Source organism: Perca fluviatilis, chromosome 8 (assembly GCF_010015445.1).
Source record: "Perca fluviatilis chromosome 8, GENO_Pfluv_1.0, whole genome shotgun sequence".
NCBI classification, from domain to species: Eukaryota; Metazoa; Chordata; class Actinopteri; order Perciformes; family Percidae; genus Perca; species Perca fluviatilis.
The window spans coordinates 21,765,674-21,790,824 of NC_053119.1; the positions used below are offsets into that span (position 1 = coordinate 21,765,674).

The 25,151-nt window shown below is 42.7% G+C and overlaps 1 protein-coding gene across 3 annotated transcripts in view; it reads right to left on the minus strand.

Annotated features, from left to right (window-relative positions):
- Nucleotides 1-8: 8 nt before the first annotated feature.
- Nucleotides 9-25,151, minus strand: part of prickle1a (prickle homolog 1a) — a 28,200-nt gene continuing 3,057 nt past the window's right edge. For 2 of the 3 annotated variants that reach the window (XM_039809867.1, XM_039809868.1), the window contains 7 exons: nt 7,699-7,902; nt 5,702-5,815; nt 4,708-4,845; nt 3,005-3,208; nt 2,598-2,784; nt 1,631-2,497; nt 9-1,503 (listed from right to left, as the gene is read on the minus strand). In XM_039809867.1, coding sequence (XP_039665801.1) covers nt 653-1,503; nt 1,631-2,497; nt 2,598-2,784; nt 3,005-3,208; nt 4,708-4,845; nt 5,702-5,815; nt 7,699-7,887 — 2,550 coding nt within the window. In that variant the 5' untranslated portion in view covers nt 7,888-7,902 and the 3' untranslated portion in view covers nt 9-652. Of the gene's footprint in view, nt 1,504-1,630; nt 2,498-2,597; nt 2,785-3,004; nt 3,209-4,707; nt 4,846-5,701; nt 5,816-7,698; nt 7,903-12,887; nt 13,078-25,151 lie in introns of those variants that run through there. The other variant, XM_039809869.1, reaches the window with a different exon arrangement.

The window sequence follows — 25,151 nt, forward strand, 5'->3', positions numbered from 1 at the left end:
AACACAAATCATGATATATAGTTATTTTTATTACAATTATCATCTATCTTAGCCTTATATTCCAGTTTGTACATTTATACAGATTACAATGATTTGCTTACAATACAGTGACCCATAAATACACCACTCAACCAGGCCTTTTAATACACACAGTGTTTCTCTTATGTTAGAGCTGAACAAGCCTGGAAGAAAAACCTTTGAGGACCTTGGGTCAGAGTCAACTTGTCAATTTCAGACCCCCTTATGGAAAAATGGCTCTGTACCAACTGCCGATAGTTAAATGTTACTGTCATTTTGGTACAAAGCATGTCATGAACTCAAGGGTATAAAAATAGCCATTTAGTGTTTGTTTTTTTAATTCTACAATATATACAGTAATATCTTCACTGTTAAATAAACACACTTTAGATGGTGGTTTATAAATATGTATTACTCTGAAATACTAGTTACTTTACTGGCATTGTTTTCAATGCTATGCACACACCTATGAAGACGAATAAGGACTTGTGTCTTACACAAACACCTGGGTAAATTGAGTGCTGTGAAGAATTTAACTGCAAGCAGGATGTTACTGCATTTTAAACAGTGGACATGTGGCAGAGGTGAGTGGCAGAGCATTACCCAAAGCTAAGGATAAGAGAGTAATAAAAGTCTATGAAATTATACAGTTTTTCCCCTTGTGCCCTTTCTTCTTTTTGGACTTAGTCCGTAGGCCATAAGGAGGAGAGGACATGCCTGCCACAGGGCTGGGCAAGTCATCAGTGTAGTAGTGTCTATGGGGCCTGGGTTGAGGGATGGGCTGACCCAGGAAAAAGCCTTCTTCCTCAGAATCAGAGGAGGAAGAAGAGCATGTAGAGCACCAGTCATCATCATCCCCATACAGCTCCAAGAACCTCCCCATGGCTTGGCCCTGTACCCCATAGTCTGACATGGCAGCAGGACTGGGGTGGCCGTTGAAGGCTTGGTGCCCCTTGGGGCCGAGGGCGTTCCCTCTATGGTCCACTTTGTAGCACATTTGGGCTCTCTCCTTGGGCAGAAGGTTAAGAGCATTGTCAGAGCGAGACTTGCGACTGCGACGCCTCCTGTTGTGATGATGGTGGCGACCAGAGGAAAGTTCCTGGCCCTGCTCCTCAAAGTGGTACACTCTCCGACGAGTCCGTTCACTCATAGGTGGTTGGCGCACTGGGAGATCGCAATTGCCATTGTCCACCACGTCATCAGAGAACTTGACTTGCTGCGGCCTAGATTGTGAACGTGTTCTCCTGAGGGCAGGGATATAAGGCTTGGGTCTGTCCTCTGGGAGAGGTGTCTCCTCCTCTTCTGGAACATTTTCCTCCTGCTCAGATACAAGGCTCTTCAGGGAATTTGCACTTCTGTGTAGCATAGAGGAGTTGAGGGTTCCCATATTACTGGTTTTCTCACAGTCTTCTGTCTCCAGTTCATGGAAGCCTTGCAGGGAATACACCAAAGGTCTATCTTTACTATCACCATCTACTGAGGCCCCTGGAGAGGAGAGAGAAAAATTATAAAATATTTGCACATGGACTCAAGACTGTTTTATGAAACAAGCATTGCCATCCCATCAAATATAATTTTCTAGGATCTGATGCATCATGTCACATCTACTCACCGGTAATATTGGAGAGTGCCAGTGAGTCCATAGAGTCTCGGACACTCTGATCTGTCTTCTTGAACTCGTCCGTGATGCACTCCAAAGAGTCATTATACCATTGTGGCTCCTCTCCCTGGAAGCCTCCTCCAGCCCCATGATCTAGCTCCAACTCCTGGATCTTTCTGCTGCTCGCCGGACCTGGGTGGCTACCATAGGCTGAGTCCCCTAGCCCATCTTGTGACTGGGCCCAGTACATGTCAGCCTGGTACTTCTTACTGGCCAGGCTACCCCTTCCTCCACCACCACTGCCAGCTTTTGGTGACTCCTGCTTCGACTTGGCATCCTTTTCAGTGATCCAGAAATCTGTGGGTCTGGAGTCGTTGGCTTGCTGAAAGACCCCATGTTCCCCAAACTTTAATAGCAGCTGAGTCATGTAGTCTTCATGCTCAGCCCACTCCTCCTCTTGGTCCTCAGGTGCCTCAGTCTCCTCACCATGTCCCCTCCAGAAATGCTCATCAGATAAGTTCATGTGGGCAAGCTTGTTGGTCAGGGTGTCGTCAGCGTTTCCACTGAAGCCAGGGAACTTATAGTTGACTGAGGGTGAGAAGAGGAGCGACTGTCGGCATTGATCGGCTGAGCGACTGCTCTTGCCCATACGCACACTGCGGCGGGATTCACGTGAGCGTGCTGACTGGAAGGCAGAGTCGGAGGAGTCAGAGGCATGCACGTCTTCCCCGAGGCTGCAGGCCTTTGAGCAGTAAATGCGGCCCTGGTGTGGCAAGAATGGGCAGCCCAGCAGAGAGCTCTTACACTGGGCACAGCTGAAGCAGCTTTCAGTGGCATGCCAGTGGATCCCATCATAGGTCATCTGAGCATGATCAACACCTGGAAAATGGGAAATGTTGAGGTGGTTAGCAATACTACTCTAAAGTCTAGACAATCATGACAGGTGCTGTATTTTAACTCTAGAAAATCCTCATCTTACCGATGTGTTCTCCACAGGCCTCACAGTACTCTGCATAGAGAGACTCAAAGCAGCCACAACAGTAGGGTCTGCTGTCCTTCATGATATAGCGCTGCCCCCCCAGGATTGTTCCACATTCAAAGCAGGCGAAATGCTTCATGTGCCAATGGCGCCCCTCTGCTTCTGTGCACTCATCAGCAAAGATAATCTGTAGACATAGATGTACACTGCATGAGACAAAACTGCCACCTTTTGCCTTCTTGCCTGTCATCAGTCTATATATTCATGTGGATTTATTCAAGACAGTAGGGATATAAATTAAATGTTATTGCTATCCCAGAGTAATTCTGAAAGGCCATAAACTTCAAACTGGATGTTTTTCCTTCACCACATTGTTTTCTCTCAGAATTTCATGTTCGTGGTTTTACCTCGTCGCAGGCTGAGCAGCGTGGTTTGAGTAGCTCAGCATGGTGCCTTCCACAGTGGATCTTTCCATCATGGTAGAAGTAGATCAAATCCACCAGCATTTCGCTGCATGTGGAGCAGGCAAAACATGCAGGGTGCCAGCACAGCCCAGGGCCTGCCCTCGAGGAGAACACTGCCATTTCTCCACCATTGATGTTTTCACCACACTGCAATATGCAGACATGATCAAATGCTTGATTATAACATCCTGTAATGACTGTAGTTCCAAAATGTTCTGTGATAATATCATCTGAATCTTGCATAGGTGATTACATCTATCACAAAACTGCATGGATATAGCTGTAACACAAAGCCTAGCTCATAGATACTAGAGCACAGGGTTTTCTCTATGTCGGCAGAAATGTTACCATGGCGGGCCGCCACGGTATCAGAAATAGGGCAGACGCAAAACAGGGTTTCCGCTATGTAAACCGCACACCGCCGCTCCTTCAGCTGTTTATGAAAAGTCATAAAGTCGTAATTACACGACTCTGCAGAGCCGTCTGCTCTACTGAACTCAAGCGAACTGTCATCTGCCCTCTCTCTCCTTTAGGGTGAGCAAATGGAACAGTGACCGGACGTTATCACTCGCGAAGTCATGGCAACCAAATAAACAACAGGGCTAGTACTACTTGTCACTCAATCTTAGGCAAAGTGACAAACAGCGACGAAAGCCGCGACATGAAATCCGCACACTCAGGCGGGTCCCGTGAAATATGACAGCTATAGTTTATTGGAAAATAGCATTGTGGATGCTGTATTTGATGAATTTACTGCTTATTAGACCCCAGATGAGACAAGAAACTAACGTTGGCGAACGCTGCGGTCCCTCTGTCTTTGACTTCCTGCTGCAGGAGATGCTGTATTCCTCCGACACGCTGTATTAACGTTACTGTTTTAAAACCGTTTTCCAGGTTAGTGGGGGTGCATACCGCTCAAAACCAACATGAAAAACGTAGCTAGTAATGTTCACTCAGCGTTTTGTTTTGTTGTTAAACTGTGTGTAAAATGAGCGGCCAGTTTCAGGTAACGGCACCCTACGGTCCGTAGCTAACATTTGGCAGATAAGCCCTTTGACAGTGACGTTACTGTTAATATTTTGGCATAATATTTCTGACAGTAGTAGTGGTCATAGTGATTGAAAGTGTGATATGAGATGCTAAAAAGTAACTACACACTGTTTTCAGGTAATATCACTTTTTGACATTGAACAACCCCACCCGCCGCTGCTGAAATTGTTTTTAGAGGAAACACTGGAGCATCATATTGAGGAGGTAAATATGTGGCCCATCTGTGTGTGTGCCAGTCCATCAGGTTGTCCTAACTGCAGTCCCAGAGTGGCAGATTTGTTTATCTTTCCTGACCTGTCTTCCTGAGCAGGTCATCAAATGAGGACATTACTTTTTAAATCAACTACAGTGACTTTGAATTATGAAAACAAGAGAAAGCATGGATTTCTAGTGGAGAGCTTCATCAATGGGACTATGTTTTGACAAGGTTTATGGGCACCCTGTGGCTGCTCAATGATCATTGTAAATTCTAAGTGAAAAACTTGTCATGAGCCACTCCAAACCACTCAGCAGTGAGGTCAGCAACATTATACCACAAACACTCTCCCAGTCCTCTGCACAGTTGTAAATGATAGATGCAAGACAAGGAAACTTACATGCTCACAAATGCTGTTCAGAACATTGCGGGGCAGCAGTTTCACTGTGCCCCTCCCCAGCGCTTCCTTCTTCCTCTGGACACTGAACATAAGTAGCTCCTTCTTCTCCTCCTCACTGAGGGACTGGCAGTAACGCACCTGGAAAAGGGTTGTGATAAGTTATGGGTACGAAGGCCAATTTTCCAATCACGTACTTTTACATCAATGAGTGGGATTCCTTTTTTTAAAGGTCAAATACTGAGAAACAAATGCTGTGGTTCAGGTGACCTTTTCATATTACACCCCTTGAAGGACCCAACTGCAAGACTGTCGGCCACTAATAAAGGTTATAAACTTAGGTAAGTATGAAAGAGTGCAGAGTGCATACCAAAGCATGCTGAACAAAGGCAACTCTTGACCCCAGCTTGCCCTCCCTACACCCCCTGCATATCTTCACCCACAGTTCCCTGATTGAGAACATAATTTTTACTACAGGCCTTTTTGATGTTTCCCAAAGCCTTTACAAGAGGGAAAGCAGTTTACACAAACAAAACCTGTATTTAGAGTGAAATCAAGAGGACGAGCAACAAAGGAAGAAAGACAGCCAAGTTGAACTGTAGTGCCACCGCGGTGGTGGCATCACATAAAGCCTCTTTCAACCAGCATCCCTCTCTCCCAATGAGCAGTCCTCGTAAAAACCACTGCTATGACAAAAATCCTGCTGGTGGGGGCTCCCGGCAAACATCATAAAACCATCAAGTCAAAAGTCACATTGTGCCCACACTACATGTCTACAAGATTGTGGAACAAAAATCCCCCAGTGTGATGTCAACATGAATGCCAAGGGCATAGAGATGGTGAGGCTGTTAACACTGTGGGTTTTGTGGGAGACAGATACGGCTACTAAAGAAAAATGGAGTGTAAATCCTCTCTGCAGCCGTGGCACAAATTAGAGGACCTGGGTTGAATTTTATGATACTTGGCATTAACGCACATGCAAATAAAATATTCTCACCTCATTATCATGCGGTGGAAGTTGGTAGAGGAGCTGCTTGATTCTAAACTTCTCTCCAGGACTGTTCACATAGGGGATCTTATCCTCAGGCAGACAGGAGAAATATAACTGGACCTGGAGAAATCATAACATGGAGTAAGGAGATTAGACATAGAAACACCATCTGACACAAGGCCAATTCAGAGAGCCCCAAGATTATGTACTAGGTTTTTGTTGACACTGCTGAAAAACATTTAGAAAAATCCAAATGTATCGCTGATGATGAGGCAAAAAACATTTTAAGGTTCAATAAATCCCCACACAAGAAAAGTGAAGCCTCTTCCAAAATATATAATTCAAGAATGTGTGGTCATCAATCTGAACATATACCTGTTTTTGGTTCCCCAAGAATTTTTGCTTTTTTACACCCACATCTTCAGCTATATATTATTGTTATGATCTTGGACAGAATGGCCCATATTTTTTTGAACACAAGGTATTTTCCAAGGAACCAGAGAACGACACATTAACTTGTGACACATTCTGGGATAAGTATGTGTAAAATCTATGGAAGACAGACTTTGTGGAATCAAAAGTGTTTGCTTGAGTTTTTCCTAACCCACAAATCAGCTTTAGTTCAAAAGCACCACACAGAGCACTGATGCCCTTTGATGATGGCACTGGAGAAATAATTTTCTTCATAAATCTGCATTAAACAAGTCAAAACAGGTCAACAGGTCAAACCAGTTTAAAGGTTTTATTTCTCCAGTCATATGCTTGTCTCTATAGGGACAGGACAAAGCAGCCTGTCGCTGTGGCACTTTGACCCTTGGGGCTGACCACTGAAAACTAAACTTTATGAGGGAGGGGCTTTTACAGCCAGCCAGATAAAGAGGTGGGATGTGCTTGTCTTGTGTGTTAGGGGGTTTCCTGCAGCTTTGGGGCCGTCTTTAGGAGGGGGGGGGGGTAACAGCAATTTACCCTGACAATCAACCTAATGTTTGCCCCCCACCATAAATTATGCATTTCCATGCTGCTATTACCCCTTATCCAGCTCCCTAGGGGCAGCTATCACCCAGGCCTTATGTGTGTCTTCACTGTAATGACGACCCATAATACATGGCCCATTCAGGGCAATGGCTGCAGTAAAGGCTTTACAGTTGACCCATGCATTTCTAAAACAAAAGGCCCTGCATGTTTAGGATTTGAGGTTCTCTGTCGCTGCGAACCCATCCCTTCTTGCCCATCTATCCCTCATTGCTTCCATGTGTGTTGTTTAAGGGAAGCGATGGAGAGAGATGGAAAGGAGGAGAGAAACAGAAGGAAAAGAGAGAAATGAGGAGAGAAGAGGGGGGAAAATGCAGCCAATTTGGGAAAAGTGCCACATCACACTGGCTGCCCTGCGGACACAACTAACAGCCCTGCCTGTGTTTGTGGAGGAGAAGGCTTGTTAAAAGACGGCCCCCTGATTCCTGATCCTGCCAGCAGCAGTCAGCTCGACCCACCAAGTCCTCCTCTTAACAGATCTCTGATAATCACAAGCAGACTTTACCATACCGCAGTTAGTAAATAAAAGTACACACATCCTGCCTGTAAGTGGCTGCATGGTAGAACCTGACATGTCTGCCTCAAACAAAGGGACCAAGTTTTATGAAACATGTCTTCTGTCCCATAAGTGCCATTATCCAGACACTCTAGTTGGTGTGTTATTCCGTAATGTACCGAATAGCATTTATCTGGGCCAGGCAAATGGGCTAGAAGGGAATAAAAATCAGGTCAGAGCTGTTTTTACTCTCTGTCTGGAGGATAAACCATTATTCACTGTGGTAAAGATTTGTGAACCAATGAAATAGGTACCAGAATAAAATTGAACAATATTGTTCAATAAGTTTTCTTTGTAGTACAAGAAGGCCAAATCCTAACTAAGCAGGCTTGTTTAAGCTTAGCTCAGAATGCCTTCATGTATTTCATGAACAATGTCAATGATATTAGTCCATTGTAAGCAATATTTTGCTCACCTGTTCAGGCCTAAGGCCAGGTGGTACCCAGGCGTACTCCTCCAGCGCACAGCCTGAGTCATCGTCGGAGGTGGAGCTGCGTTGGAAGCCAGAGGTCAGCTTACTGACTTTATGCTCCATCATCAAGTCTCGCTTGCGCGCCCCGCCCTGGAAGCCAGCTGCCGACACTGCCGCACTCGCCAGACTCATCAGACTTTCTTTTTACTAGACAGACAAAGCAAAAAAAAAATGGAAGGATGGGGTGGAGGAAAGAAAGGGAAATTGGGGTGAGGGTAGGAAGAGGAGGGAGGATTTAAGTAGACAAGAAAAATAAATGTTGGTTAACAAGCCATTACATCAACCAATCCCCACATAATGCTATTCTCACTCCATCTAATCCAGTTCTCTCATGTCAATCCCACTTTACTAAATTTTAACCACTGCCTGAATCACACCATCACTGTCTCTTTCATGAGGCCAGCATCCCCCCTCAAAAGCCCATTATGGTATCTGAGAAAGCTTTTCTTGGTGCACTTCTGGTGATGAGTCTACTTCATAAAGACACTCACAAAGAGAACTATACCCTTTCACTGCTATTGTGGTGGCAGTTAAACATGTACCCTCCTCATGTGGCTTTTGATGACCATTAGGAAATTCCCAAAGCTTCATGAGGTGACGTCCGATCTTATTATAGTATATATATAGTGAGAATAACAAGCAGTTACCTATTCATAAATACGCAGTGAATTAAAAGCTGCTTATATGTACGCCCAGCTTTGGGCAATGTTGCACAGACCTCACATTCCTTCCTATGCTGTGATTCAGTTTGCCATCAACTCAAAAGCAAGAACAACACCAGACACTGGCTGTTACATTTTTAGGTTTCACCTTATCTGATGAGCTTGGGTCTGAATGAGTCATCATTCAGCCTGTTGAGGTGCTACGTCATACTTTGTCCCAAGAGGGGGCACCACATGGGATCTGATGTTGGCTTGATCAGTTGAGCCTGAGGTCTGTATAAACACAGGCCTGGCCTTAAGACAGGGCCACCATATGGGGAATGTCCACAAGCCTGGTCTCTCCCTTCATCTCCCCTTTTTCTTTGGACTGTTTGTTTTCCAACCTGCTGCAGTGAGTGTCTGATTATCCTTTCATCTTTTAGATAGACAGAACAATGCCAGACAGGTGAAGTAGTACAGAGAGATGGATAGAGGAGGACGTGGATGGATGGGGTCAACAGATACTCGGTTGGACATAGAGCAGGGAGATCAAAGACTGGCACAGTGTTGATCTATGTGTGTGGCGGCCATAGTCACTAATGCTTTTCTTTACATCCGCACCAGACATGACTGTACTGCAACAAAGATAGTAACAATATAAACCAGTGCATAGTTGGATTAAATAGAAAATAATAAGTAATATCTGTTAAATAGCAATATCGTCCTTAATTGCTAGCATGCCACAATGCTACATGTCATACCAGACCAGGTAAGGAAACTTAACCTGTTTCAGCAAGTTATGAACACCTGTTAGTTACTAACCAAATCACTCCTACAAGCCTACTTTATTCCCTGTGCTGCTGTTAGCTTTGCAGGACCGAGCAGACATGGAGATGATGAATGTGTGTCCAGTTGTGGTCATCTCTCACAGGCCAAGGGCTCTAGCTGAGATCAAATGGGAGCCCAGCCAGTGTCCAGAACAACCCCCCAAGCCTCTACCCCCTATGGCCGGCAAGGGCACCGAGGGCCGCACAGAGACAGCTGACAAAACCAGACACACTCAAAGCCTTTGAACACCGGCGTGACAGTAAAGGGGCCTGAAAATCTGCGCTCTCTCCTGGAATGATATATATGCCTGGCTGCCCCTGGGTGTGTGCAGCTCCTATGCACACATGAAGAGGGAATGCACACATTTATGCTGGAGCCAAGACTGATGCAGGCGTGCGCACATATAGACACAGGCTACTATAGAGGCGAAGCTAGTCCACACAAACACACTCAGCAACATATACCTGTCAGTCAGCTGTATGCACATGTACCCTACTTCTTGTTTAGTGACAACTCTTTCTGAGATAGTGGCAAACCAGACCCTCCTGTGGATGATTAACTGCTGCACACAGAGCATGCCAGTTGAGGTGGCTACTGGCTATTCCTATCAACCCATCAGCCCTGTGGCTTCGCCACCATCGACGGTCATGGCCTCTTCTAGCCTGCCCAAAGACTATCAGAGTTAAGCGTGATGGATAGTGGTGGCAGTGGATTCATGTGCTTTTTTTTAGAATTCGTGCCTGCATTACACCACAAAGTGTCAAGTATGGCGGATTTGCTTATGACATGTCCCATTAAAACGGCTCTCATGTCCTAAACAATGGCGGCTTTGTGAAGGAATCCACTGAAGACTTGTTCCATCAGGGCCTGTTTATCTCCCTTTAAGTCTTTTTTTGTCTTGAAGATGTGTTGCGTTATCTCCTTATACATGACAGTTAAAGCCCTCAAACCCAGATAACCTGTCTTCAGATGATAGGGGGGGGGGAGAAAGAAGACACTCTCTTGTTCTATTCACATCTATTGACTTGCAAATGAGACCAAAATAACCTGCAAAAATGTGGCCTTGTTTGAGAGTGTCTTGGGTTTCACATGGGAGATAGCTAACAATAGGCAGGTTCAGTCAGGAGCCCAGAGATTCACATTTTATCAGGCATAGACTCACTCATGCGCTACATTTGTTAGAAAGATGTTTGCTTTCACATGTTGGCCAAGTCACCGCAAGGATGTCTCTTACTCAGCCAAACCTGACTCACAGGAATGTCAGGCTTGAACTTAAGCCAGGCCCGCAAAGAGAAATAAAGGATGTACACAGTTTGATGTGAGGCAAAGCGCCTTACAACCACATCTGCTTGCATGCTAATTTTTCCGTTAGATGTCATGCAGTTCATTTCCTCCCAACTTTGCCCAGAATGCTTCCTTAACTTTTTGAATGACGGAAGCACTGAGCCAAATAACTTAACCATGCTTATACTGACTTGCCAACTCACTGATTCATCACTTGTTCTGGCTTTTTAAGTTTTTCTCCCAACAAGGGACCCTTGGTTTGTGAGCTTAAATTTCTCCCCCTTCTTATTGCTCTGCTCCCCCTGCCCTCCTCCCACACTAGCCAGACCCCTGCAGTCCTGAATGTTTAACAGCCCCTCGCTCTTTTGTAAAGGTGCTTGTTAACATGGCTTTGGGAGCTGCAGGCCTGCATATCTGACTGATCTGCCCACAGAGGGCCAGAAGGTGGTGGGGTTGCTGTCAGACTGAGGCTAAAATGGGGTGACTGACATGTATGAAAATGTTAATGTGTCTTGTTCGACAAAAGAGATGAAATGTAAGTTGAGGCAGGGGAAAGAGGGGAGTTGGAACACATGCTTGCTTTGAATGGTTTTCAGTGAATGAAGATTTTAAAACATCCCACAAGATATTTTGAATGAATGAAGTTGCCTGTGTTCTAGAAGAAAAAGTGCACAATGACTCTAATAGTCTTGTTGCACATAAAGCTTGTATTCCAACAAGCTCTATATAACAGCAGGTCAATGAACAAGTGCGTGCAAACTTGATTCATTAAGGAACAAAAATAACCACAGATTTGTATTCACCCTTAAAAACAGCACTGCAGAGACTGCATCATGTTAACTACAGTATAATGTTATTTATCACTTTGTGGGATACAAACCTCTCACAGGACCTCATACTGTGACTGACCAATAAATATAGCCGTCAGTGACATTTTTAAAGAGTCTTCAGCAACACTTTAACCAGAGTGCCCCCAAAATCCAGACACTGGAGCATTGGATTAACAGCCCTTGAGAGAGTGCACAGGGAAAATAAGCAGCTTCTGGTCTGAATTACTGTCTATATTCCTCTAGGAAGTGGATGATGGACATGCACACAACCCAACACAGTGCCCTCTGTCAGTTTGGACTGGCCCAACATGTTTAACTTGGCTCCTGCAAGCTCAGCAGTGCAGGATAGGCTCTACTTGAAGAGAAAAACAAGAATTTCTGTTCAAAATCCTTGCTTACTTGAGCTTGAACTGAGACAAATCAGTTTTTATGTCAGAAGAGATAAGTCTTAACTTGCAACATTTTATTGCTCCCTGCTGTCCCTGTATACACAAATATCTATAAATGATAGTCTGTCAACTGTTGGCACCTAATATGTTGTATCCCTTGTACAAAAATAATTCAGAGTGATCTAACAAACAAACTAACATCATCATCGTCCAACATTTAGGCCAGATCAGATTAGTTAGACAATTAGATCTGTTTGTGAATCAGCAGCTTCACACATATAGCTAAGTAAATCAGCATTTTAGATTAAACTTGTAATTGAATGATCTAATTTACCAACTAACCGTCATAAAATCAAGAACTGAAAAACAACACAGGGGATGTTCATTAATGGCATTTCTGCCTGCAGAAGATTTGAATCCAATCAGATTGAAAATGCGTGGAAATTGAAAAAATTGTGGAAAAGCTGCTGGAAAGTCTGAGTGCGACTAACAGGAGACCCGGAGAGGAGCTCAGTTCATGCAGTGTTGAGGTGCTACATGGCTGGAGTTTGGTCATCTTATTGAGGCCTCCTTTCATGGCCGGGGGAGTGTTTTTTCAAGACCAAATGGATGGGAGTGACATCCTCACAGAGATCTACACTATGGGGACCACCTGCATGCACTGGCCAGACTGAACTAAGACTCAACACACATGTGCTGCTGTCACATAGCGGACATAAAACACATTTACATCCCAGTAAATTCAGTTTGCAGTATACGGCACCTAAAATCAACTTCAATTTGAACATTGGCCCCTTTTACACCATCTGAATGGAAAAAAGTCCCTCTGAAGGCAGATTTTAGCAAAGATCAGAAGTTGCACAAAACTCCATCTATACATGTAATGTGTAAAAAAAAACACAGATTAATAATTAAACCACCCTCCCATTAAACTAAATAATCCAAGAGACTTTGTGTATATGTCTTCACTTTACAAATCGCCATCAGGGTCAAATAAGCTTGGTTCTAGTAGACAGATCAGGATTAGGTATGGTATAATACTCTAACATCTCTACTTACTCAAGTATTTTTTCTTTCAGCCTCACTACAAACAAAACCCTTTCTTCCAAAAAACAAAAACAAACAGATGACATATTCAGTAATTTCCCTGCTGGTCTTACCTCCGTGTAGGCCAACTCTCCTGAGGCGAGCAGAAAAAATGATCTTATAATCACAATATCCAGTCCTAGATTATTCTTCAGCCTCCATATCTATACGCAAGATCCTCAGAGCTCTAATTCCAGGACAGAAGCAGTCAGCCTTCTCTACCAGAGCTGTCAGCAAAGCAACAGCCCATATCAAAGGTGGGACTGTAAAAAGTCAGTGAGATGTCTGAGTGCGTGGGAGAGTGTGTCTGAGAGGGGTGTGTGCGTGTGCGTGTACATGAAGGAGCTCAACCAGATGGTCATCCCACCCTTTTCTCTCTCACCCACCACTCCTCCTCCTCCTCCCTCCCTCCCCGACCCAACCCCCCCCTAACCTCAGCCCGGCCCCTTAACCTCAGAACAGCCAGTCACGGCAGGGTATGGAGGAGCGAGGCGTCTCTCCTCCGCTGACCCTCCCCTCTTACTTCAAACATATGCTTCCAAATGAGAACCACCGTTAGAGCTCCGTGCAGCTCACAGGAACTGTGCTTTTAAGTAACACATCAGTGATGGCAGAGCTCGTTTTACCACACTGACCGCCTCATCTCCACAACAGCTTTCACATGACATTCTTCGCTCTCCTTCCCTATCAACAGCTCAAAGATGTGGGGAAGGTGGTGAACATAAGAGTCAGGACTTGGTTTATCTGGTGGTTTGTTTCTCTTCTCTCCCGCGCTAAAATGTCACTAAGTTACAGCGAGCTGTTTGCTAACTCCAGCTTTATGATTACAGAGCGATTGTTGGATCGGGTGAACAAAAGATGCTTTATTTATCCCACTATGACAAATCGCTTCCTACCATCTACAACAACCTGCCTCAGCCTCACATAAGCCTTCCCTTTAACTGTCTATACAAAGACATTATTTGAACCACAAAGCTGTTAATATCTGTTTAACATTGTCTGCCCGGGGGTTAAAAATGTGCCACATTGGCACACAGCTCAATGCAAAATGGATAATGTAACTGTGTAATGGGAATCCCAATGGAGTCACCTGAGTTCACCAAAATGCTACAGACATTAGATATTCAGTTCACAGCCTAAACGAATAGTCCATTAATTGATTAACTGATTGACAGAAAATAAATCTATAACAATTTTGAAATATTTCCATTTTCTCAATCTGCTGCTTTTCTTTGTCTTTTTTATGACAAATTTCTTTGTGTGTAAGACGGTTGCTCTGACAAAACAAGATATTTGAATACATCAACTTGAGCTCTGGAAACTTGCATTGGGCATTTTTAGTTGCAAATATAATGCAGTTGTATGTTTGTTCATATCCCAAACATGAATAACCAGGCATAACATTCAACATGCATTCAAACAAACCTTAGAAAAATCATCAAAAGAGATCGAAGATGCAAGCTTTCTGTTTGACTTCATCATGTACTGGCAGGACAGAAGCTTTATATAGAATTTTAAGCATGTTCTATAAAACCCAAATGTACATATCCGCCCGGCGCCCATCCAGGGAAACTCCCCGGGACGCAGTTGACCTCTGTCTCTCCTTCACCTCTGCAGGAATGTCAGAACGTGATTCTCTTCCTGTTGCCTCAGAAAACAAAAGTGACCAGTTCAGGTCAAACTCTGGACAGTTGCACTTTTTGCATCCTTTTGTGGTTGTTTTGGTTGCAATGCCAAAGTGTTACTTTCTCCCAAAAGGACATGTTTTATAGTGGACATAATTGTGTCTAAGAGAACTAAAAAGTTTTTTCCATCCTTTTCAACACAAGGGTAAACATACTTTAAGACTGTAAAACAAAGCAATAGAACATTTTACTAGGAAGCAAGGAATCTATTAAACAGCTAGAATTGTTTTCTTTATTAACATTTTAGAAGCTGTTTAATTTTATGGCGATGACGTCAGGATGTAACACATGCGGCCAGCATTTACACTGTGGGGTTTTTAAGTGAGGCTGATAATACAGAGTTCACACAGTTCAATACTAGTATGTAGCAGAAGCAGTGAAATTGTTTGAAAAATGTATGTTCACACAGCATTAAAATGGAACAAGCACTACGGAATATTTGATTTACATGCACGATTCTGCCAATTATTTAAGACAAATACACAGTATATTCAAAGCTAGTTTGCTGCAAAGTTCACAGTCTCCTTTAATCAGATCACAGCTCATGGCTGATACGTTAAACTTAGGACAGCAGAACATCATTGTCTATATGCTAACTGCTCAGAAAACCTAGTATTGTTTAATCAAAATATCAGCCAAAAAAAATGAGAGCAAAAACATGGCCACTCATTCCTGGTTTAGCACATCTTTCATGACTGACAGCATGTGACTTTGCTCGCCCACACACCTCACATTCAAACCATTATGTGTTGAAATATCACAGCGTGGGTGGTGAATGGTGACCGTCATTTCAGTGACATTTAATTTAAAAAAATAAAACAGCTTAGACAGTTGATGAACGTTTTATCCAAACCAGGAAAAACATGATTGAATAAATTGATAATCAATATGCTGGGGCTTATATACTAATATTTGGGTGTCTGCATGGTGCATGTACCATTGGTGTGTGGACAAAGCCATTGTAGCAGCCAAGGCCAGGGAGGAGAGACAACCTTTCACAGCAAACCTCAGGCCTTTGTGCTGGTCCAAATGACTCTGAAGCCAGCTCCATTAGCAATTCTTAGAGGGGAGGGCCAACACAGCATCCTGTCTCTGGGGGGGTGCATTCATGAAATGCAAAGTTAACATTGTAAACTAATCTGGACAAAAGTTGCAGAGCCTATATATAACAGAATTGTGCCCGAATTACTTATAATGTAGAAATCACCTGTTTTGTAATCCACATTTAAAGAGTTTCAGTTTCATTTCAAAGTTGAAGAAGAAAGTTAAATAACAGGTTAAGAGCAAATAAGTAATCACAGATATCTTTGAAGTTCAAATTTGAGGACATCTTATAGAATTTTGTAAAAGAGAATAAGGGGCCTTTGACAATGAACTAATGCGAGGACGACTATTTAAAGGCATCTGTGGATTATCTTTATGTCTCCTAAATCACATCCTCAGTCTCATTCAGAGATCGCACAATTCTATAGTTAGAGGTAGCTGGCTACACAGTTCAAGGTTTGCCTCAGATGGTTGAATGATATAAAGTTGGACAAGTCATGCATCCCTGACCTTTGACCTTAGAAGCACCAGATGACCCATAAATCTATGGCCCCGGGGGTTTACGGCCCATTCCCCTGTCATAGCCACAACGACCTGAACAGCACCTCACACCTGGTCTGCACCTTCTCACTGCTATAAAAAGAGGAAAAAAACGCCCTATGCAGCGAGGTAGTAGAGGTGAGCAGCATGCCCTGACAATGACAGGTACAGAGTTGATGGTCATCAAAACCAATGCCCAACGATAAAGCTGCATTCTTCTCTGGTCCAAACACGTCCTCAAAGAAGGGGACCCATAAAACAAAGCATCTAGTTAAAGCCGAAAGCTGTATCTTACAGTAAGCATTTAATCCCCATGTGAAACATTGGGAAGAGATGGACACTAGCATGGATTAATGTCTTAAGTAACCTGTTTAAAAAAGATAAATTTAAGTACCAAGAAATGCCATAAATTGGGGTACCAAAGGAGGCAAAGGGAAGGTCAGTCTCTAACTCGCCGTCATTGATGACCATTGTTGAGAGCAGCTCTCACTGGTATGTGAGCTACCTTATAAAAAGTAGGCATTGTCAAGGTTTAAATGACTTGCCAACGGGTATTAGCAGGACACAGGCCCAACAAAAGCCTCAGTTATAAAGGCCAATAAAGGCCTATCACTCTACTGTAACAACAATCCTTTTTACGCCCTGAAAGAGGGAGGAAAAGGTCAACTGGTGGAGCAGTCAGCGCATTGATATTGACTTAGCTAGATTGGCGCTGACAAACTCAGGTCAGACAGTGGGCTGGTTAGCCCTATAACCCTCACATAACCCCTTTTACTGTTTCGCTCTGACACATTGGAGGCAGCTGAGGGCAAAGCTTAGATCTAAGCTTAGTTTTGACAGGAGACATTTGTAAAATATTAAGGAGAAATATATTCTCAATTGACCTCAGTAAAGATCATGTGTTTCTCAAGGGCGCTGAATAGTAAAAATCTAAATGGAAAAAAGGACAGGATTCAGGGTTTATTGGACTGAATTACTTCTGAACTTTTCAACTCTAAAATCTAATTTCTTCCCAAACAGCAACAAAAAAGGTCACGTTCCTTAAATCCTGAGTCCATAACCAAGCTGTCTGTGTCTGATTATTAAATTAGAGTATGTAATGCTTTTGTATAACACCAACAACAAGTAGATGTTGTTAAGTAGATGATGTCAGTTTGAATAGCTCTGATTTAATGGAAGCAATCTATGAACATATTACTTATTTACCTATTCATTTCTGCTTTAATTAATTTGCTGTAGCCCTGTTGTGTCATGTATGATGTAATGTGACAAGAATGTCCAGTTTCCATATAGAGTAACCTGTAATAAATGACATAACACCTCTCTGCTGAACAAATCCCTGTGTCAGCACACTGGTTGTTTCTTCCCTTTATCAAAAGTACACCACTGTCTGCTTTGCCAAACATCGCAGCGATGTACGATTGGGACGGCTCATATTTCAACCTCAATTTGACACCCTCTCACCTAGTTGTAAAAGCCGAACTTCATTGGGAACAATGGGAAGTGGAGCGACAGAGCTCCTGGGGCTGTTAAAGGGAGGAAGCCCCTTTATTTGAGGACACTATAACTCAACAAAAGCCTGTGGCTGTCTACACACAGAGCGGGCCGAGGATGAATGGGCTGCTCTTACACTACTCACTTGCACTGACAAAAGCACTGGATCAGCAAAGGGCAGAGGCTGTCATGTGTGGTCTCCATGGACAAACTGAGAATATAGATAAATAATTACAAAACAGCCCTATAAACACCTTAAACCAATGGGTTCAACCAACAGGTCTCTGTTTTCACTATCATGTTTTATTTCTTTATTGAAACTTTAAAATTCAGTTCATTTCCATGCTATGTGATCACTCCTGTTGAAACAGCACCCTGTCAATGTCCGGGTTCAACCTTTTACAACTTCACTACATTTTTAGCTTATGACCTCACACTTTCAGAAAATCTAGCACACCACTTAAACCTCACACCGCTGAGGGCTTTTCTCCTCAACTTTCCTCACAGTTCAACAGTATATCCTTCATATGGCAAGAAAAGTATTTCCTGTGTGTTTCCAGCCCTGGGCTCAAACGGACACATGAATGAGACCGCCGTTAACAAAACAGGCAATACTCGGGCATGAGTGCACGAGCAAGTTGCTGTAGAAGGAGAGGATGCTGTTTTTTTTTTGTTTTTTTTTAAGGAAGAGAAAGTTGGCAATTTCCACACGTGGAAGCATTTTCCTGAGCCGCACGGCTTCAAAAGGCAAACCATGGAATCCAACAATACTCTGAAACAGTTAAGAGCTGCTCAGTCAGGATCCCACTAATGATTAACATTCCTGGAGAAACACTCCGTTACAGTCTTTTTAGAGCATTCTAATTAAACACATGCTCCAGTGCCACAGCACAGAGGGAACTCTGACCACTGAGAGCGGGGATGCTTCTTTCTAGCTCTGCTTAATTGGACACAATTTAAGTCATTTAGGTGGTAGTAAAACAGCAGAAAGAGCAGAGGAGAGGCCCAATGATCTCCTCTGTAAGGCTCTCTGTTGCTGTGATGTTGACCTTTTCACCTCCTCACGTGACTCACATTGAAATGTACAGGAAAAAAATTCTAAATCTACTCTCGTTTGACTTTAAGAATTTTTCGAGGCTGGTTTTATGTGTGTCTTTCAGAAAAGGACAACGAGGTTACATGTTTGGAGGTCCTACATCTTGGGAGGCCCACTTTTACATGTGCATCTGTTTGCCACATTGAGTTGCTTTTCTCTGTGTTCTTTGTGGCTTCGACATATATTTTTTGACACTTGTGATGTATTGTCTATCATGATTTGCTGAGACATGATCTTTTTGCACGGGATACCCCAATGATAGCATGTATTGGGAAACAAGTTGAGTAACTAAATGGTAACAATTTGACTTCTTCCACTTTTTAAGCAGTATGTTGACTTAGATTGTTCCAAGACCGAGAATGGTCAGATGACATTTGTCTTGTCACCTTTTTGCCCATGTTGTATTACGTAAGGTTCTTTTAAGAACGTGTAAACCAAGGGCATCCTGGTGGCTTAAAGGAGCAGTGTGTAGGATTCAGGGGGGTCTATTGGCAGAATATAATATTCATAATTAAGTTTTCATTAGTGTATATCATCTGAACAATGAATCGTCATATGTACATAGGGAGCGGGTCCTCTTCCATGGAGACTGACGTTTTGCACTGCAATTTTTCTACAGTAGCCCAGAACAGAAAAAACCAAACACAAAAGATTATCTAAAGATGGTCTTAAAAGTTTACCCGCTACCTAAAGGACACCGTAGGTTACTACGTGCTTGGAAAGGGAGCGATAAGGGAAGGGGTATACGGTTTGTTGCAATCTGCAACCTCACCGCTAGATGCCACTAAATCCTACAAACTGGTCCTTTAAATGTTTAAAGCGCTGACCATGTAATTGCAACCTGATTTGACTCTTGCCGGGGATCTTGCATGTTGTTGCATGCAATTTCCCACATTTCTCACCCCTCATTTCCTTTCCGCTCTCTTCTATCTACTTCTTTTATTCTTATATAAGATAACAAGGCCAGGAATTTCTGTGACATTAACAACTTGAGTATGACTGCATGAATAATACTGCTGACAAAACACACTGAATTGTATAATAATATTTACAAAGGAACTATATTTAATGTGAATCTATACCATCATACCTGATCCAAGAGCACATAAGCTTGCCTGTGGACAAAAGAATACATGCGTAAGCTGAGTGTGCATTTTATGTGTGTGTGTGTGTGTATTCAAGTAAGATCCAATCTGAATCCCTCAGGAGGCCTCACTTAGTTTAGCAGATATACAGGCCAGACATGGGGTAATTAGTGCCTGGGATCTGTGTGTGAGTGTGTATGCATGTGTGTGTGTGTGTGTTTGTGTTTGTATGTGTGTTGGCACAATATATGTGTGCAATGGAAAAAGGGCACAACTGGCTGCCTTATCACCCCCCAATTAAGGATACCAGTCCCGCAGAGCAAAGCTTATTCTTAGTAACCTCACATGTAATACGCCTGTTTCTGTCAGCATCAGTGTGTTATTTTTGGAGCTGCTAATACTGAGGTCACTAATGACACCAAACTATTTTTAGCATCATGGGCCAGCATAAAGGAACATGTGACAGAGTGGGCATACACGCTGTGTGTGTTTTAAAAAATAACCCTTTCCATAAAATCCGAGATGCCTTTTCTTCAAGTTTTTATTCCTTTCCAACATCATAAAACATTCTCCCTGAATGGTCAAGTGTGTGTGTTTGGACCGAATGCGCACACATACAGATGTACACATCTGGTGAGCCACTGCTCTTGTTTTCTTTGGGAGCCCAGCCCCGAACAGGAAGACAGTGTGAGCATAGCAAACAAAAGCCCGGCTCTTTGAACTGGCCTCTCACTAGGAGCTGCCGTCAGGTTGTTGTGGCCAAACGAACTGTTTCTGTGTCAGCTCAGTGGGCCCATTGTGGGCCTCAGGCTGCTGCTCTGCAAGACATGTCCTCAATTGGCCTTTGTCAATATTGACCCATCTGTATGTCATCCTACAACATCGGCCTTTACTGTGATGTATTTCCAACTGATACTAATACATTCCCTCTGTGTAAAGAGAGGAATTAGATTATAAAGTAGTAAATGCTAATCATGACTCCTGCAATAGTAAACTTAAAGCGTAACTCTCGCCAAAATGCAACCTAGGGTCTTTTTGTGAATATACCCGAGTCAAACCTACATTTAAAAGCATAATTAGGACGGGAATGCCACTTTTAAGATTTACCGTATTCTCGTTTTCGGTCAAATGCCTTCGAATGAAGTGCTAGGGGCACTACTATGATAGCATCAAAATCGCTATTTTTAAAACATTAAGAATGCTTGACACAAAATGAAACTTTACTTGAAGTATCACCAGGGGCTCTACACATGAACTCGAGCATTGAGAACATTGTTTGTGTACACAGAGTTTACTAAAAAGAAAGGTTTTGAACAACTCACTTTAGCAGTTAGTTGTTGTTTATGCTATCCGCCATCTTCTCAGTCAAAAAGAGTTGATCTCGAAGAGAATAAAGATGGAAAGCTCCTGAAGCCAGTCCCTCCAGAAAAACGCGATTATGCGATCGCATAATTCAATGCATAATCAGCCAAAGTCTGCATATTCATGCGGGGGCCGCATTTTTTCAAATATGCCGCACTTTCGCCGCATAAATTGCCGATTTCTGCGCAAAATATGCGCTGCTTGCACGATTTCATAATCCCCGCATTTTCTTTGCAAAAAAGTCACATATATCTTAGCAGAAAGTTGAAAAAAATGTTGCGTTTACTTCACACAAGAGCAGCCATTTTCCCCTGTTGCCATGGGAACGTTATGAAGTGAAGTAATTACGCGACGTGAACATCATCGAAAAGCAGGGTGTTGGAGGTTGAATTTGACATGTACTTTGAGACTCTTAAGTTGGTATCCAATAAGAAACCTATCTTAATATCTGATGTCTACTCAAATTTCTTTGTTTAAGTGCTCCTGCTGTCTATATTATTAACGATTTTTAAAAGTCTGTCTCTTTTGTATCTTTTATTTCCCTCTGTTTAGACTATTACTTTTATTTTTACTTTAATATTATATTATTCGTATATATTTTTGTATCTTATTTGTTTACTTATTGCAATGACTGAATATTTGTAAACTATTTTTGGAAATTAAGTTTAAAAAAAGCAGGGTGTTGTTGGGGGAATCACTTTTTCTTCTCTTTTTCATCAAACCGCAGTTTTTGCAAGTTCCCGCAATTTTTGCAAGTTCCCGCAATTTCATCGCATAAATATCCCGCATATTCCATCGCATTTTTTAAGAAAACGTGCCGCATAATCAAGGATTTTTGCCCGCAACAATCACAAAAAAACTCTTTTTCGCGTTTTTCTGGAAGGACTGTAAAGCTTAGTTCCATATAAATGCATGGATAATTTGTTGTTTTGTCGTTAGTGAAAAATAATATTGACCTTGTAGTTGAAAAAGGAGCCTCATATAAGAATGACATTTCCTCCTATGGAGTCCGTTCATTTGCATTCGAAGATTGACACTTTTTGACTGAAAAGATGGCGGATAGCGTAAACAACAACTGCTAAAGTGAGTCGTTCAAAACCTTTCTTTTTAGTAAACTCTGGGAACACAAACAATGTTCTCAATGCTCGAGTTCATGTGTAGAGCCCCTGGTGATACTTGGAGCAAAGTTTCATTTTGTGTCGAGCCTTCTTAGTGTTTTAAAAATGGTGATTTTGATGCTATCATAGAAGTGCCCCTAGCACTCCCATTCAAAAGGCCATCGACCGAAAACGAAAATACGGTAAATCTTAAAAATGGTGTTTATGTCCTAATTATGCTTTTAAATGAAAGTTTGACTCGGGCACATTCACAAAAAGACCCGAGATTGCATTTATCGAGGGCTTTAATAATAGCGGTGAAAATATGAGAGAGTGGAGGTGGTAGAAAACTTTGACAGTCCCTTGACCTCAATGTTGCAAACCAATTTAGGTGACAAATGCATTTAAAAATTGCATTTGAATATGATTTTTGATAAATAATAATGGACAGAAAAGAAATGCTCTTTATAAATGCCTGATAGGAAGTCAATCAAAATTAGACTTCCCATTTTAATTTTGGTTTGCAATGTAAAATTAGGAAAATATATTTATGTTCTGGCCTTACACACCTTGAATGTTTGTTGTTTTACACTTTTTTACACTTTTTTACTTAAGTTACAAATACCAGCATTAGCTGATTTTGAGGCAAAATGACTAAAACTGATGGACTGGAGGACTGCATTCTTATATCTTATATCTGGCCTCCCTTCTTTGCATGAAATTACTTTCGCTGTATCCCAATCATCGTAAAGACAAGCGCATTAAAATATGCATAATATAGATGGACTTGCAGTAGGTCCAAACAATTAGTAAGCCTGATCGTGCCAATTGTTATACATTTCCAGTCAGCTTCACTTCAGAACCTGTTCTCGATAGCCAACCCTGTCAATGTGCAACACTTCTGGGGCTAAACTAATTTAATGCTTGAGATGAAATGGGAAGGGGTCTCATGTTTCATTATGAATGTAAAGCATGTGCTGTGGTACATACAGTATATGGTGATATGCAGAGCACTTGCTATTCTTGGATGTAAGATCCCATTAAGGAATTATCTTTGAATTAGCTCACATGAAAAACTCCTCCATTAAAAAGAAAAGGAAGAAGAAGCAGCAGCAGCAGTTTAAATCTAGAGCCGAAAGGGGATAAGGTATTGACGTATTGCTTTGTGATCTTTTTAATCTTCTTAAAATGTATTTTAGGAGTTATTCAAATTGGTTCTTACGATTAAATCCAGCATTGTCTGTTTGTGAATATGGCCAATCTCGTGTGTGCATACATTTCTTTCCAAACCTAAATAATGGCATCATAAAATATGACAGGATTAAAGTTTTAATGAGGAAATGTTCGGAGAGAAATATTATGGCAGGCATCCAGCAACTGTCCCCACTGTCTGAAACTGTAACCTTTCCCAACAATCTCAGAAAATACCTTTGTTGTCAGTCCAAAAATCTCTTGCCCTGCAGAGTCTATTTTTAAACCCTGTTGACCTTTTCTATATCATCCACGCTTTCTGACTTCACCCCTGTGACAATGCCAACAGGAAAGGAGGAACAAGAGCCACAAGAAGGGGAAGGGTGTGTGTGTGTGTGTGTGTGTTTTGCATATTTCCAGCCGTGGGTCCGGAAAGCTTTAACTGAATCCCCTGTTGTGTGCTGGGGAAATGAGCTGGGCTTTTTAATGACTATCTCAGGGTAATATGTTTTCTTTTGCTTCTAGCCCTTGATGCTGTGATTGCTTGGATGGATCCCTATAGATGTGGAGGTCAGAGGAGAAAACACACCCTCCTGCAGTCGGCCATTTCTGTGTCAGGCTGGGTCAGATGAACTTTCCAAAACTCCATCTGACATTTGGCATCCTTACATCTGTTATTCCCCCTTATTAAGGACAGACATGTCAGTAATAACCATCTTTGTAGCGCTGCACCGATGTTATCATGCAGTATCCAGAGCTGAGCATCATGCCTATACATGGTGGTGGTGATAATAAAACATGTGTGTCAAGTATGACTTTCATCATAGTGGTGGTCTGATGGTTGGTCCCGCAATTATGCCATGTGGTTACCAGAGATCTGCTGGGGCATTAAACTCCAGTGTGAGAGCCAAACCCATTTTCCTCTAACATCATCGTGCATCTCCTAATAAACAGAGTTGTGCCTGGAAGCGCTAAATCACTAGCTACCTTTAATCACTTTAGAATAATGCTTAGCATGTGGATCCAATGTGTGCCACTGCTGCAGGCGCTGAGTCTCATATATGATGCCGTTTGAAAGTTACAGGAGGGAGAATTTTACGGCATGGCACAGACAGCAGCATCCACAGTGGTTATCCTAATCTCTACAACAGCAGTGTAACAGTGCCCTAAATTTGACCATCCAGGCCACCGTCCATTCAGCCAAGCCCAGTGACCACAGATTCAGGGACCACCAGCGTTTAAACAAGCCATATTTCATACAGCCTCCTGCCAACCTACCACAAACAGTTTACAGTCAATGCGCTCTGCTCTCTGGAGTTTGTCTATGGCAACCCGACTCTATGCCACATCTCCCCATCCAGAGTCTTGAAAGACTGGCGTCCTCTGACAGCTCCGCACAACACACGGCCCTGTCCCGGTCTGCTTTTAGTCCTGCTATAGTGAGCTGGACCACGTCTGGGGATAAAAGGCTGCCAGAGTGTTTGGCTTGCAGGCGATTTACACGGACGCAAGGGTGATTCATTCTAGGTTTGCACAAACAGACCTCTGTGTACATTTCACTGGTACTGGGCTTTTAAATCAACAGTGGGAAACGTATACACACGGGCACTGGGACTTACATTCTGCTCATTCACACTCAGCTGGGTGTCTGTCTGTAGGTGTCAGAGAGTGTGTGCACGTGGCAGCCATACACACATATAGATGACCACTTTGTCTCTGTCCATCTGCTTCTCTCGGACACACG